Raw genomic sequence first — 16,499 nt, 5'->3', positions numbered from 1 at the left:
GCAGCAGCAAGCACAGGGCCGAGTTGACTGGCGGAACATGAGAGAGGCCTTTGTCCTGCAGTGGACGTAGTGAGGCTGATGAAGATGATGATGATGAAGATGGTGGTGGTGGTGGTGGTGATGAGTAAGAGCATGTGATAGATGATGATGATGATGATGATGATGATGATAACCTTTAGGCTTGCCACGTGACTGTGTAACTGATTGTGTTTCCGCCCAGTCATAGGCTCTTCAAAAAGCAGATGTTGCGACTTCTGTTGAAGTTTTGACTGCTACAGGTCTCGCACGTGTCTGGTAATGAGCAACGATTATGTGAGTGTGTGGTGGGTGGGGGGGGGCCGATGCAGTGAAATAGCGGTTCGGTACAACATTGCGTGCAGAACAGCACACAGGCCGCCGGCAAGAGTTACATCGCGCTACGCGCGATTTTCCGAATGCACGCCTGCGCTTAGTCAAACACACACAAAAATGACATTAGTTCTATACAACTACCCAAGAAAAAACGGGGCTGGGAAAGGCTGAAAATTTCGCAAAGCTAGATCCGCCAGCTACCTACAACATTCTAACCCTGATCCTAATCCTTGTGGTATCGCTAAAACTAGAAACTATTATTCCTGAATCCAAGCTCATTTTTTTAACCAGTTATGCTACATGTTCTTCAGACTTAGCAGAGAGATCTTCATACCTTTTTACTGATTTATTTGACTTTTCAGGTATTGTGAACTTTCAAAACAATAACCTTAGGAGATATGCGTAGCGTGTGTAACGTATGCTAACTCCTCAAAACTTAAATTGAGTCGCTACGGCAGTGGTTCTTTGTGTAAGTGAGTAACCTAAAAAAGTTTTGTTAAATTAGTAAAGTACTGCTTCTCAGCTATCAGAAAAAGTGATGTTGGTTTAAGGTAATACGTCTAGACTTGCAACACCTCGAACATTTTTGTCACTGCCGTATGTATTTAAACTACTCAGAGCAAATCTAAGAATATCTAGCAATCGTGAGTCAATCGTGATATATCCACATTTTTTAGCCACGCTGTCATTTATCTAACAATCTCTTGTTACTGCCAGCTTGGCTAATCCTTGCAGCGTATGTTGATAGATTGTAGTTCTTTCGAACAAGTTATGCGCAGGGTTCTTGAAGAGTTACCAATGCCACGCAATCATAAAAACTTTTCAAGACCCGTTCTGTTAGGTTCCAATTTTCAGGGAACTGTAAGTATAACATGGGCGTCACTCTTTCGTTTAGGGCTTGAGTGTCGGTGATTGCAAACACATACTCATTTGGTAAGAATTCTTGATGGTGTATTATCGGACGAAAAATGATGTCTGAGTCTCTTTAAGTAAGTCTATGACGTTTAAGCTATTGAGGTGAAAGCTGTTATAAATGATGATTATGTCACGAATGATATTTTAAGAAAGAGATTTTCCATGCATCACCACTTGCTTTTTATGCTACTATTATTTGTTAGAATGGTTGTGGTTACCCCTACAAGCAATTAAGGCTCGCATACATTACAAGTTGTTACAGGTTGAATTTGAATAATAATATTTACATCTGGATGGTTACCGCCATGTCATATTGCTGTTTTCACAAAAACAAAATTAATAGTGGAGCTCATGCCACTAGAGCGATGTTTTTTAACCAATTTTGTTTTGCTCTGATAGTGTTAGAGCATTTGCTGACTCACTGGTCACAGGAGGTTCACTCTGTGAACAGAAATGTTTTCAGCCCACTTAATAACGTTAACATTCACGACGGAGTGCACACATTGAGGAGGTTGCGTAATTTAAGCGCTACCATTTTACTGTACCATCAAGGGGGAGTATGTGGATCGCTGAGGATGATATTGAAGCATATTTCAAATTAGCGGCAAAAATTGTCAGTCGTTAACTCTCCAAAACCCTTCAGCAGTGAAGTCCTTTAGCACATCAAGAACAGACGACTACGGAAGTTTGAAACGCGAGGTGACAGAGGTCACAAGTGACTGTGCTATTTTATTTTTTTTATTAGCAGCAACGCTAACAAATTGTACGAACACAAGTGTGTAGTTATTATGAACTGGTAATTATATCAATGTTACGTCTAAATTTTAGTTTTGTGGCCTTATGGTCAATTTACTTGATACAGCTCAGCTGGGGATGAATTACGGACACGTTTCCACACAGATTTGCACGTGGGCATCTATAGCGAGTGAGAGATTACCCGCGATTCATCAGGTACGAGAAACCCAAGAAAGCTATCACACAGTGCATAAAAGTATCCTGCCCAAGGGTAAGATGTTCGTGTTTTATTTTTAGGACCCATATATTCCTATACACAGCTAAATGCATATGAGTACAGCAACATCCTGTTTGAAAAAGGGTGTTCCAATACTATTCGTTTCTTGCAAACGAGTTCCGCAGTCGCGTGCAAGGTGGCGGCAGGGTTATGAAACGGAAAGAATACAACCCCCCTTTTACATGAAGCATTAAGAAAACCCGTACAGACGTTTCAGAAAAAAAAAAGGTTTTCAGCAACTAAGAAGTTTTGTGCTAGAATGGGTGGCTGCCTTTTTTTCCCTTCCACGATTCCTTTCTGTATGTGACATCCCATCCACTTATTGTTCGGAAGCAAATGTGTTCAAAATGACTCCCTAGAACTGCTTGCACAAGAGTCGCTCATATATGAGAACCATGGACAATCTGTGTATTGACTCCTTGTTTATTTAGAAATGCCAATCTTTTGGTATCGATATTGTCATATTCAATTAAACATTCAAAGCTTACGCTCGAACACGTTTGCTTGACGAGAAGTACACTAACTTTATACAATTTGCCGGAAAGCTCCCACAAAAAGCGTCATCTGCACCAAAACTTCGTGACGATTCCTCTTCTTTGAAGTCTTGAACGTGGGCGCACGACAATTGTCGCGATACATTTTTCGAGAAGCTGCAAAACAACAGAAAAACGTTGTTAATCTTTGAGAACAAAAACCGCAGCATATGGTTCGACAACGCCGAAAGAATAGTAAAGGACGCACATATGACGCTTGAATATGCATTGCGTTTGGTTAAATCGAATATGCTGCGCCTATATGCGCAACGCTAAACTTTGGTGTTGAAAGAAGTCAACAATGCCGATGAAGTCCAAAATTAAAGACACCAAAGCATGTCTCGAAGAAGGATTGATTTTAAACATCATGAAATTCTATCGCAACAATAAGGTAGTAGGGGTTTTACACGCTGAAAGGCGTGCCGTAGTGCAAGGTTTCTGAAAATTTGAACATCTTGTGCTGTTCAACGTGACCTGATATTGCACAGTATACAATCCTTCAGCAGTTCACCTCATAATAACCGAATAGGTATATATAATACATAACTTCATGAGAAATTACCCCATTTCCTTACTTTAGGTTTATTTTCAGTGTAAACGATTATTCTGTGCGAGTAGATTCGTAAATTATAACACTTTACTTTTCTTGTCATCACTAGGTACCTCGTCCTTCGCTCGTCATCTTTCGTCAATAATTTGCTCTATATTAGTTCAAATTGTATTTCCTTCAACAAGCAATAGTGCAATTTGAACACCACTGGTAAGTAATGATAGGTTCACGCTAAATGGCACATGATTTTTGTTGTGGTGGTTTCCGCAAGTGCGTGAGTGCAATGCTCGGCTTGACAAAGTTACAGCCCGATAAACGATCGACGAACAGTGCTAAATCATCAATGAAGAGGGCAGATAGAGAGAAGCATTAGCTAAAAACTATGGTTCTGAAGAAGAATATATATATTTGCGAGCATTTGCCAATACCACATTGGTTGTGAAAAAGACAGTTTGCTTGTATGAACCACCACCCACGTAAATGAATATATATATATATATATATATATTGTGAGACGACGTCAGGTACGAAGGAGCGACCGTTTTATTGTCAACCCAGACGCGCGAGCCAGCAACCGAACAAGCAGCGAGCCGCTACGATGATGATGATCACGGTGCTTTGTATGCGCAGGTGAAAGTGAAAATGATGAGCAACACAATCAGCGCTCACACTATTTCCCCCCTACACGAAAGCGGTCTGCAAGACGTTCATTTAGTAAGTGTATGAGCGCTGGATATAAGGTTTCAGGCGAGACACATGGACGATCTCGGTCCCGCGACGACGGCGATCAGAAGCCGAAGTAACCGGCGCGACGCGATAATTTACGGCCGATGTTCGTTCAAGCACGGTGTAAGGACCCAGGTATCTGTGAATGAATTTTTCACAGAGGCCGGGTGTGCGAACAGGTGTCCAGAGGAGCACTTCGTCGCCTGGGTAGAATGACACAACTCGACGTGTCGCATCACAACGAACTTTGCGCTGGGCCTGAATGGTAGAGGTGTTGGCGCGGGCGATTGTGCGGCAGTGGTTGACACGGGCAGCGAATTCTTCCGGAAGGGACGCAGATGGGACAGAAGGCGTGGACAAAAAGCTGGTGTCTAGAACAAAAGATGGTGCACGGCCATACACAAGAAAAAACGGGCTGTAACTTGTAGTGCGTTGTATGGCAGTGTTATAGGCAAACGTGACGAAAGGTAGTATTGTGTCCCAGTTCTTGTGATCGGGTTGGACATACATAGAGATCATGTCTGACAAAGTTCTATGAAAACGCTCAGTAAGACCATTGGTTTGCGGATGATATGCCGAGGTGGTCTTATGGATTGTGTCAGAGGCCTGTAAAACTTCAGCGAGCACACGAGAAAGAAATGTCTTGCCACGGTCACTCAGGAGAACACGAGGGGCGCCGTGGCGCAGGATAATGTCACGCAGAACAAAGTCGGCTACTTCGCTGGCAGCTCCAGTAGGAAGAGCTGCCGTCTCAGCGTAGCGAGTAAGATGGTCTACGGCAGTAACAATCCAGCGGTGACCGGCGGCGGTAAGCGGAAGGGGTCCGTATAAGTCTATGCCGACGAACTCGAAGGGAGCGGATGGGCACGGGAGAGGCTGTAGAGGGCCGGCGGGAAGAGATGTCGAACGTTTTCGGTGTTGACATGATGAACAGGAAGTGACGTACCTGGAAACACTAGTGGAGAGGCCAGGCCAGAAGCAGCGAGTCTTAATGCGATCGTAGGTTTTATGAAAACCCAAGTGGCCAGCCGTCGGGTCGTCATGAAAGGCTTCTAAGACTTGGAGTCGAAGTGAGCGAGGTATGACCGGGACCCATCGGCTACCGAGAGGATGGTAAGTTTGTCGAAGTAGCGTTCCGTCATGAAGTTTGAAACGCGTGAGTTGTCGTCGCAAGCGGCTGTTGGGAGCACGAGATGAGCCGGTGAGCCGATCGATGATTGTACGGCAGTATGTGTCTGCACGTTGGAGCGAGGTGAGGTCTGCGGATTGAAGGAAGTCATCCGGTGCAGTGGGCTCGATGGGACTAAGACTGGTCATCTGCGTGGTCTCTTGGCTGGGAGGTGCTGCGCAGCAGGTAGATGCGTCATGATTTTGCAACAGCGGACAGCGTGACAAAGCGTCGGCATCTTGGTGTTTGCGGCCCGACCGGTATGTGACACTGTAGTCATACTCCTGCAGTCGGAGCACCCAACGACCGAGGCGTCCTGACAAGTTTTTTAATGATGACAACCAACAGAGCGCATGATGATCCGTGACGATCGTGAAGCGGCGGCCATACAAATAGGGGCGAAATTTTTGCACGGACCATACGATAGCGAGACATTCCTGTTCAGTGATGCTGTAATTGCGTTCCGCTGGGGAGAGAGTACGGCTCGCGTAAGCCACGACTTGCTCTTGTGAAGCCTGGTCACGCTGCAGCAGAACAGCGCCGATTCCGTGCCCACTTGCGTCAGTGTGTAATATAGTAGGGGCTGTGGGATCAAAATGGCGAAGAACTGGCCCTGACGTGAGGCATCGCTTCAGGGTCTGGAAAGCAGCTTCACAGTCATCTGTCCAAAGAAATGATGCACTTGTGGTCAGGAGTTTGTGAAGAGGAGCCGCGATAGTGGCAAAATCACGGACAAAACGGCGGAAGTAAGAGGCTAAGCCGAGGAAGCTGCGAAGGTCTTTGAGCGTGGTGGGCTTAGGAAAGTGCAGCACAGCGGCCACTTTGTCGGGATCAGGTTCGATGCCAAGCTTGCTGACAACGTGGCCTAACACTTTGATGCTGCGGCTCGCAAACCGACACTTCTTGGTATTTAGCTGGAGACCGGCTTTGGCTAGACATGTGAGCACCTCGTCTAGACGTTCTAGGTGTTGCGAGAAGCTGGATGAAAAGATGACGATGTCATCCAGGTAACAAAGACAGGTCTTCCATTTTAGGCCACGCAGCACCGTATCGATCATCCGCTCAAATGTGGCTGGGGCATTGCAGAGCCCAAAAGGCATCACATTGAATTCGAAGAGACCATCAGGAGTAGCAAACGCTGTCTTCTCTTTATCAGACTCATGCATCGGGATCTGCCAATACCCAGATCGTAGGTCGAGACTTGAGAAATATTCTGCACCCTGTAAGGTGTCAAGTGCATCGTCAATTCGAGGCATAGGATATACATCCTTGCGCGTAATTTTGTTTAGTGCCCTGTAATCAACGCAAAATCGCACTGATCCGTCCCTTTTCTTAACTAGGACAACAGGAGAAGACCAAGGGCTTGTGGAAGGTCTGATAACGTTGCGTGCGAGCATGTCATTGACTTGTTCCTCGATGACCTTGCGTTCTGAAGACGACACGCGGTAAGGGCGACGGCGGATAATACGAGAACCGTCTGTGGCGATGTGATGAGAGGTCACCGTAGTTTGACCTAAGCCATCCGAACAAACGTCAAAACAAGTCTTGTGTTTTGTTAAAAGGGCCATTAAGTCATTAGTTTGCGTTGGAGTGAGATATGGACTCAAAGTGGCTTTAAGCGCATTAGATGAGCCTCCTGGTGGCGTACACTTAGCGACTGACGGCGGAGACGATACAGTGACGACACATACCGGTGCTATGTCGATAAGGCTGGCGACAGTGGACCCCTCTGGCAGTAGTTGTGGCTCTGTTGTCGTGTTGTAGGCGGTGAGACTGGCATGACCACGCGAAAACCGCACTAGACAACATGCGATGGCGATTCCTCGGAAAATGCAGCGCTGATCGGGGACAACCACTGCGTCACCGTCAATGGTATCGCTGGATCTAATGGTGAGGATACGTTCTTGGGCCGGGGGCAGTACAAAGTCTGCAGCTGCAACAAGGTGAGGCGACGAAAAATCGTAAGCACTAGAATTTTCAGTGTCCGTAATGCGAATAACGGGCGGACCACACGAAATGACAGCGGAAGCGGCTGACAGGAAGTCCCAGCCCAATATAATCGGATGAGCACATGAAGAAAGCACAGCCAATTGTATATGGTGACGAATTCCGTCGATCAGAACACGAACAGTGCATTGTCCAATAGGGTAAATTCTATTTTCATTAGCACCACATAACACCGGACCAACATATGGAGTTTGCACTTTTCGTAGACGATGACATAGTTCGCGATCAATGACCGAAATGGCTGCTCCAGTGTCCACGAGTGCGTCAACCGAAATGCCTTCTACACAAACAGTTAGTAAATTTGCAGGGCGCGCAGGAGGAATTGGGACACTTCGACGACAGGCAGTTTCTCCTCCAAAAACTGCAGCTGCTAGTTTTCCGAGTGGCTGTCGAGGGGCATCAGGGCAGAACGTAAAGGCGAAGTAGTACGGCGGAAGGGCGATGGTGAACGACGGCGGGGTGAGCGGGAAGAACGAGGTTCACCGTGGGACAAAGGAGGCGAAGGCGAACGTCGTGACGAGGGAATGTAGGTTCCTGGAACGTAGGGGTCAGACCTCGCAGCCCGGTCACTCTCGTACGAAGAATAACCTCGTCGTTCATCTTGCTGGCGCCGACGGCAAAAGCGGGAGATATGTCCTCTTATGCCACAGTAGTAACAGACGGGGCGCGTAGGGCGCCAGGCAGGGAAGTGTGGTTGTGGTGGTGCCTTGGCTGCCATCGCGGCCAAATGGTCGTATACGACGTCCGTAGTTACAGGTGGAGTAGGTGGAGGAGGCCGTGACACGACTTCGGCATACGTAGGCACATGTAAGGGCACAGGAGGCGGGGCACGTGCGACGCTCGTCATCGACGCCAATTCGTCCTTTATAATTTCCCGCAGGTTAGGAGGGGGTGAGCGGGCAGGTGAAGTCGGTGCGCTGGCAGGAACAAGGCTGTGAAGTTCCTCTCTCACTATGGTGCGAATTAGAGCTCGCAGCTCATGCTCGCCAGTAAGACGAGTGTCATAGGAGGCGTGTGGAAGGCGCATTGAGTAAAGTGCGTCCAGGCGCTGGCAGGTGGTAATAATGTCCTGAACTGTTGTCGGGCTCTGCATGACAAGAGCATTAAAGGCGACGGAGTTGATGCCTTTCATTACTTGCCGAATACGATCGGCCTCCGGCATGTCCTTTTGGGCGCGGCGGCAGAGGGCCAGAACGTCTTCAATGTACGATGTGTACGATTCGTCAGGCCCCTGGATGCGGGTAGCGAGCTTCTGTTTAGCTACCTCAGAGCGTCCTGTAGAAGTGCCGAATATTTGACGCAGCTGCACCGTGAATGCTGACCAATCAGGAAAGTCGCGTTCGTGGTTATGATACCACGTCTTAGCAACCTCCTTCAGATAAAAGGGTACATAGCGCAGCTTATGTGCCTCATCCCAGTAATTGCAAGCACTGGTACGGTCGTAACTGTCGAGCCATTCTTCTACGTCCTCACCGCGAAGGCCAGAAAACACTGGAGGGTCTCGTTGCGAGGTACTCACGGTGTGGTGAGGCCCAGCAGGCTGAGCGGGTGGTGCGAAGAAGGCGGTAGGGGGTGGGTCGTTTTGCGCCATCACTGTTGGCAAGCACAGCCGTCGACCTGATCGGAGCTCCAGGGGTGACCGGTAGTGCAGGAGGACTTGGGAATCACAGCACGCTCCACCACTTGTGAGACGACGTCAGGTACGAAGGAGCGACCGTTTTATTGTCAACCCAGACGCGCGAGCCAGCAACCGAACAAGCAGCGAGCCGCTACGATGATGATGATCACGGTGCTTTGTATGCGCAGGTGAAAGTGAAAATGATGAGCAACACAATCAGCGCTCACAATATATATATATATATATATATATATATATATATATATATATATATATATAAAGAGAAAGAAAGAGAGAAGTCCCCATAGCAACATATAATAAGGAAGTGACCCAACTCAACTACAAAAATTATTACTCTAATAATCATGCTCACAACACATAACAGGAAATCATCGAAAAAAGTTTACAAGACATAACTATGTTCTAAGTGCATCGAGTGTGTAAATACAGTTCTGGCAAATTAGTGTAGTAACGCTCCCTCATTTAAACGCGTAATTAAAAAATATTGATATACAAAATTGAGAGACAAATAAACAAACATTGATATGAATAAACAGTGATTTAAAAATTTTAGGTCATCAAGTAGCACAATACCAATTCTAAAGAAACATTATTCTCAGACTGTGAATTCCATGTGAAATTCTTTACATGTTTAGTATCAAGAGACGCTACTAAGGGAATGGTTAGGTATAGTTTTTGTATCTGACGATTCACAAGGCAGTCAAAGGCCTCCTGTGCCTTCTGAGGACTACGGGCCTATGTGAATTCTTTGACTATTGTATAGTGCCACCGCTGCATACGCGTCAGCCCGGTCACAGACAATTCCCTGGTCTGTTACCTCTTCCCTCTCTTCTCTCTCATCTCCATGCTTCTGTTGTCCCAGTGTTGATAATATAGACAACCAAACATGGGCCTGATTAACCTCCCTGACTTTTCGCTTGTTCTTGCTCCTTCCCAGTCATGGGCACGTTGCTAGTAAGAAATAACACTGTTACAGTTACAATCACCTAAGCCGAAAAAGTAGCTGTAACAGCAGCAGAATTTCCAAAGGTGATTCGAATCAAATAAAAAAAATGTTTATTGGTTTCAAAAAAATAAACGCCTTTGGGTTAGTATATACAGAACTTGTTACATTTACGGTTACCATGAAAAAGTAGCGTGCTCCCATTTTATTTGTATAAAAAAGGGAAATGGTTTAAAAGTCAAAGGATAGAATTAGTTCTATGAAAACGTATGAAGAGGTCCGCAAAGTTCATAACGAGTAAGGATGACGTTCATTGACCAATGACCTGAATCCCCTATAATTTTCAAGGTGTAACAGACCTTGTTCGATGAGTTTTACGTCCACTGAGCATACCAACCACTGGGACACGTGTTCACAAATCGGCTGCTGAACCGCAGGTCATGGGTTCGAATCCCAGCTGCGGTGGCAGCATTCCCAGTGGAGGCGGAAAGGTTGTAGGCCCATGTGCTCAAATTTGGGTTCACGTTAAAGAACGCCAGGTGGCCAAAATTTCCGGAGCCCTTCACTACGGCGTCTCTCATAATTATGTTGTGGTTTTAGGAAGTTAAACCCCACATATCAATCAATATAATGAAAAAAAACTATTCTAAATAAATTAAGTTCTCCTTGAAGATATTATTGCGCGTGTGATAAAAAAGGCTGATTTTGCGCACGTAGAATTCTCAACGAGCGGAGCAAAAATGGCTCGATACGTGCAGGTGCACTCACAATCAGTTTGTCATGTTAACGCAGAAAAAGTATTATCTTGATGTAATGCAGCGCTGCAGTAAGATTATAATTTAATTTGCCAGTATCAAAAATGATGGTGAATCGCTTCTGCATTATTTGCTAAATGGGGCGTGCAGTGCCCGCCTTTTTACCTTTTTGAGCCTATGCTTCTTGTGTGAAAGGGGGGGGGGGAGGGGGGGTAGAAAATTTTTAGCTGTGGTCGAATATTTAGCTTTAGGTAAACATTAATTTTGTTCGAGGGAGGGTTAGCATCAGGGGGTGCTTATTGCACTTTGTGCCAAAAAAAGCCATGTTTAAAAGTACCTGCTGTACAGATGTTATCGATTTGGAAGGAACATGTATATTTGTTTCAGATTGTCACCCTCAAATATTTGTTCTTTGCTTTGAATAATTGTGCTTCTGCGTTGGTGTCATTACGGATTTTATCTGCGTATAAAAAGGTCGTCTTTTACCGGTAACGGCGGCAGAAATATTTTCTCAAAATTCAGGGTCATTGACAATTTTGTGCAGAGTTTGTCATTGTGCGTGATTGTTTCACTACATTGACAATGTTTTGAACTTGGCCAAGCTTCAAAAAAAGTGAAAGCTTTGCGGCAAAAGCAAGGCAATGAATTTGATAGCATTGAATCGCGACTTCTTGCCATGAACGGAAAGTATATCATTTTCGAGCGTTCTGCTCAAGCACAACGTATGCAAGAGAAGAGCACACACAGCACGAGCGCATACATAGTTCACAGCTCAACCCTCAGTGCCCTGCGTAAAGGACGCACGAAACATACGCACGGATATACACATGATGAATGATAACTATGAGAGTCACAGTTTTTACTTCACTGTTTGCGTGGCGCGTTGCTTTCGAAAATGCAGCCTTTGCAGCCAGTGAAGGGACCTTTGCGTGCTCTGTAACCTAAACGTAAAGTTTCCGGAGAAAGTACGCGACGTACAGACTGCACCCATCACAAGGTACAAGTGAGCACTGACACGGACACAGAGGGACACCTCATAAGGCAAAGTGGAGGTTGACGAGCCAACGCATCGCAACGAGTGGGGCGCATGCATGCACCTCGTGCCGTTTTATTGGTTCGCTGGTAAGGAAAAAAAAGCTGATATTTTCAAGAGATTGGCGTATCTCGCCAGTGGTAAATCATGCATGTAAATACCTCGTCGTTGGGAGGCTGGAGCAGGTGTACTGCTGCGGCCGAGTGGTTATTGTCACCTGCAGCAGAGCGACGGGTAAACCCGTTCGTCTCTAAGCGTCTATTTATTTATCTGTCATATTTTTCTTTGTGCCTTCCACATCATGTGTATACATGTGCAGCCACCCGTTTCTTTCTTTCTTTTTAATGTGAACACGCGATTGCCAACCGTGTCGCCGATAAGTGGCGTTTAACGAAGTACAGCAACAGAAAACAACACTCTAAAAAGTTTTCTTGGGCAACTGCGCAGTTACCATAAAAAGGGCTCTTGTCTCCTTCACAAAAGGAAATGTGCGTAAATGATTGCACACGGCACTGCAAGGTGGAGCACTTTCTTCTATGTGGAGTGAAGCGCCCGTTTTTTATTTGAGTAACTGCCGGAATATTTGCATTGTGTGCAAACGACCCATCGATGCCTACAGAAGCCTGTCTGTTTCCTTTGCTGTAGCGTTGTGTGGTGCTGTAGCGTTGTGTGGTGCTGTAGCGTTGTGTGGTGCTGTAGCGTTGTGGGTGCTGTAGCGTTGTGTGGTGTAGTGGTTAGTGTACGTGCATGCTGACTGAGCCGTCGCGAGTTCAAAATCCGCGTGTTTCCTACAAGTTTTTGGAATTTTTTTCTGGATGTGATTGTTAACATCGATTGTACTTTTACAACAAATGCCCGCAATCACTTCGAAAGTCTCAAGTCAACCAAAACGTGACTTCTTTTCTTTTGCGCAAAATAATGGTTGCTCCTTTGAGGAGTAACCGCGAGAGCACGGTTACTCCTTCGCAGTTACTCCCGAAATGGCGCAATGGGTGTGGCAGGTATGTTACTCCGCTAATAGAGCAACCTCGATACCCCTTTTCCTACTTTACTTCTTAGAGTGAAGAATAAGTGCGTGCCTGCGATAAACAGTCCTGTGCAGCTTTCCTCGGCTAGGGTGCACCTGGAACCGGATACCAGGAAGCCCAGAACAGGCGCTAACAGACGCGGCGGTTCGTGCTCGCGCGTTCAGGTTGAAAAACTGGACGACTTTACATGCACTGGCCATGACGATGGCAACAATGGTGACGTCCACGGCAAAAAGCAGCGGAGAGTGTCCTTGTAATTGCTAACGCTATAAAAAAAAGGAAGATCCTTAAGCTTCGCATTTAGGAGTGTAACTTGATAGCGATATCGTGCCGCTATAGTCCGTACTTTAAACACTTAGTGCATGAAATATTTTTAGAAATCGCTTTGTACCAACTACGTAGCCTTTAAGAAATGGGTTCGGTAAAGTATGTGCTTTTTGTGCTGAGTGACATGGTTTAAATCCATGAAGCCATTATGATGATCACATGTCTTGACACCTGATGTCAATGTGTACGCTTGTACCACGCATCATTACTGCAATATTTCATGCTGTAGTACGAAACACGTATACAGGACGCGCCTGTTTGTAAAGCATGAAGGTTGTTTTCACTGCATTTGAAAACATAGGAAGGTATTTCTCCTATACTCCTGATTGCACGCGCGGTTCTTTGGTAGAATACCCGATTTCTACGATAGCAACTCGATTTTGATTCCGCCTGCAAACCCAAATTTCTTATTATTTACCTTGTTTGCATCTTTATAAATTTTTCGGTGATGCACAAGTTTATAATTCTTCGCTCACAACCAACGACGCCAACATCGACGTCGACTATAACGCCGGAATTTCCGCGAAATGTGCTAATTAACAATATCGCGTTAATGCGTAATATAAGACATTTCCGCTCACACCTTAAACTGTAATGATTAGAGATTACATTGAAGTAAAACATTATTGCGGGTGCTTCATGCATTATGTGAGAACCTACCCTATTATTCTGGAACACAATGAATCCAATGTTGTACACTGGTCCGGAAATATAATTGTATAATGGTTGGGGAGCAATCTGCAGAGTAAGAAAACGACATTAAGAAACATAAGCAATGCCAGCTACTTTATTGAAATGCAACACACGAATGCGCAACCATTGGCTAAGAACTCGCACTATGAACACTTAACTCAAATTTCAGAAGGCGTTTTTCAACAAATAGGTATTATGCCTGTGGGCATATTTTCGAAAAAAAAGCATATTTTCGCAGTAAAGGCGTTAAAGGGCTACTCACCACCCCACGTTTAAAGACGAGAGGGTGATTTTCTCCTCTCCTTCATACATGCGATGCATCCTCCTCACCCCTTAGTACTTAAATGCATGTAAACAGTGTCAGCACTAGGTGCTAGAGCCTATCAGGATTTTCAGCTTCTCGGCTGCATGCCGTTATCGCCGCTTGCGCAGTTGTAAACAAAAAATGAAGTTTCTTCGAGAAATTGTGCACCATATTCATGCGACACAAAGAAAATCGGATGCGCGGCTGCATGGCAACGAGACAAATCACATGTGATATTTCACGTATATCAACAAATCGAGAGCATGTACGCAGTAGACGTCACGAGAACTACTGTCTACGTCACAGTAGTGGGACAAGACAGACGAAAAATATCAGGAAAGAATATCGCGCTGCTTTTTTTTGTATTTTGGGAGCCTGGTGAGTGGCCCTTCATTGTGACCACATGCATGTGTCCGTTGAATGCATCGCAGTATGTTAACCAGTCACAGCTGCCGCTGTAAATATTCGCGTAGGGTATTGATTGTCTTCATTGTTACGTAATTATCAGCAAAGTATGATTGAAGTTGCGAGGCACTTCTTTCGCTTAATAAATTTCAAAACACTTTTAGAAAACATCACATTGTGTTTTATTAATTTTTTAATCAATTCAATGAAGCAAAGTCAGTGTGTTTGTTATAATTATTTCACAAATACTTATATCACAGTTCCACCACACAGCAAGCTCAACACACCACCAGCGATGGCGCTTAGAATGCTACAGACCACATGTTATCGGAATTATGCTTTCAGGCATTTTCTACTGCCAGCTGATTTAAGCATGCGGCTCCCTCGCTGGGGGGTAACGTGCGATTAAGCGCACATGCTTCGGCAGTGCCCCTCGTTACGTGGGAAAAAGGCCTCAGAGAGCAGAAAGTAACTTTGACCCTCAATAGCTCGAAATATAGGCATGAACTTCGAGCTGTCCAGACACCGTGCGATGCCGTGATTAGGCAAAGTCCAACTGTCCCCACGTGGGCGTAACCCGCTGTGTCACCCTGAGGAATGACACTTCTTCGGATATATAAATAAAGTTTTTTTGTGCCGTAATCTTTTTCGGTGCCTCATCGACAGCTTAAGTCAACTGACACAAAACAGTTCAAGGCACTGAATAGTTTGTTTTACAAAATTCACGTCTACTGAAGACATCTTCATCTGTCTCGCTTGGCTTGCAGGAAAGGTCTGACTTGAAAATTCGCATAAAAATATAGCGAATCTTTACTTACGTATGCAATAAAAACCAGTGCAAATGGAATTACATTACAGGAAAGAAGTGTCGAAGTAGCATGCTAATACATACCTTCCATCTGGCTTGCGTTACGAGAAAGGTGAAGTCTTCACCAATATGACCCTTTTGTTCTGTATAGGCAGAGTGCGCTAATGATAGGTACTTTGGAGTGTCTGGATTCGCTGCTTCTGTCCATCCACCAGCTTCGAAGCTTTCACTGCAAAAGCTCACCAGTAGTCCGATAAGCAGCATCATAGTTTCCACTGCAGCCATCTTGAAACCTGTAGTTGTCAAACTTCACATCTCTCTTGCAATTCGTTCAGTTATAGAATAAAAATATTCTGTATATATTTATTGGGCGCTGTTGTGGTCGAGGCATGAAGTGTAGTCGTGCAAGACGTGCGCAAATTTTACAATGTGCAACGCGACATCTCACCAGGAGAAAAATGCACGGAAATTTACGCTCTCATACCCTGAGACCTTCCCTGCAGCTAGTGCTGCTGCATCCTCTCTTCGGTATACAGCATATGGTGTTTTGGGACGTTAAACCCCACGCATCAATCACATCAATCAATCAATCCATCAGTATACAGGGCATTTATTCGATCACTCATTCATTTGCTGGCTGACGCACTTACAGTCTTCATATTATTTCACTACGAAAAATTCACAGATACAACTGATTCAAGCACAAAAATGGTATCCGTGAATTGCAGGGCAAATATAGGATGAATGAAGTACCAGTATATCGTTGTGTAATTGTTCTAAATTTAGGGTCACTTTGATATATACATTAAACCATTGATAATTGCGTTAACCATTCATAATTACATTACCTTAACCATTGATAATTACAATAAACCATTGATAATTACATCAAATATTTGATAAAGACATTACATTTGGCTAATTTTACATTCGTTTCACTGCCACAGAAGAGCACAGTACATACTGTATGTCTTTGATTCCAATGCGTTGAGTCTGTTTAAAGCTATGAAACGTAATACGCCAACGCTTTATCTTACGACTGCCACTGTCCTCTATGAATAGACTAAAGCACTGTTGAGGAGAGACTTCTATTGCGAATTCCTCTGCGCACATGTGCGTCACACTCACTGATCGTCGCTGATTGATCGGTAAGACGTGGCTGCCTATTTGGCTAGTTGTAGCAGGGTGTATGCTTACATTGCTTGATATTGTAATGAGCTATATATACATGTGTAATGAAATCACAGTGGAAATTCTGAGGGCAGCTGTTTCTATGCAACTCTTCTTTAGAGCTACTCGGCA

General features: G+C 45.0%; 1 protein-coding gene across 1 annotated transcript; it reads right to left on the bottom strand.

Moving 5' to 3' along the window:
- Nucleotides 1–2,699: 2,699 nt before the first annotated feature.
- On the bottom strand, nt 2,700–16,251 carry LOC142768483 (uncharacterized). Its single transcript, XM_075870472.1, has 4 exons — nt 16,162–16,251; nt 15,282–15,490; nt 13,648–13,725; nt 2,700–2,928 (listed from the first exon to the last, which is right to left on the bottom strand). Exons 2-4 carry the CDS (start codon nt 15,480–15,482, stop codon nt 2,839–2,841), a joined length of 369 nt encoding a protein of 122 aa, XP_075726587.1. The 5' UTR covers nt 15,483–15,490; nt 16,162–16,251; the 3' UTR covers nt 2,700–2,838.
- Nucleotides 16,252–16,499: the final 248 nt, after the last annotated feature.

Source organism: Rhipicephalus microplus, chromosome 8, assembly GCF_043290135.1.
Source record: "Rhipicephalus microplus isolate Deutch F79 chromosome 8, USDA_Rmic, whole genome shotgun sequence".
Classification (NCBI taxonomy): Eukaryota; Metazoa; Arthropoda; class Arachnida; order Ixodida; family Ixodidae; genus Rhipicephalus; species Rhipicephalus microplus.
This window is presented reverse-complemented; position numbering and strand designations above follow the sequence as displayed.

Excerpts from the sequence above, each read along its gene's own strand:
- LOC142768483 (XM_075870472.1), bottom strand. The coding sequence starts at position 15,482 with ATGGCTGCAGTGGAAACTATGATGCTGCTTATCGGACTACTGGTGAGC. Across the intron at positions 13,726-15,281 it reads TAACGCAAGCCAGATGGAAG|ATTGCTCCCCAACCATTATA; the intron begins GTATGTATTAGC and ends CTTACTCTGCAG. Across the intron at positions 2,929-13,647 it reads TTGTGTTCCAGAATAATAGG|CTTCTCGAAAAATGTATCGC; the intron begins GTAGGTTCTCAC and ends GTTGTTTTGCAG.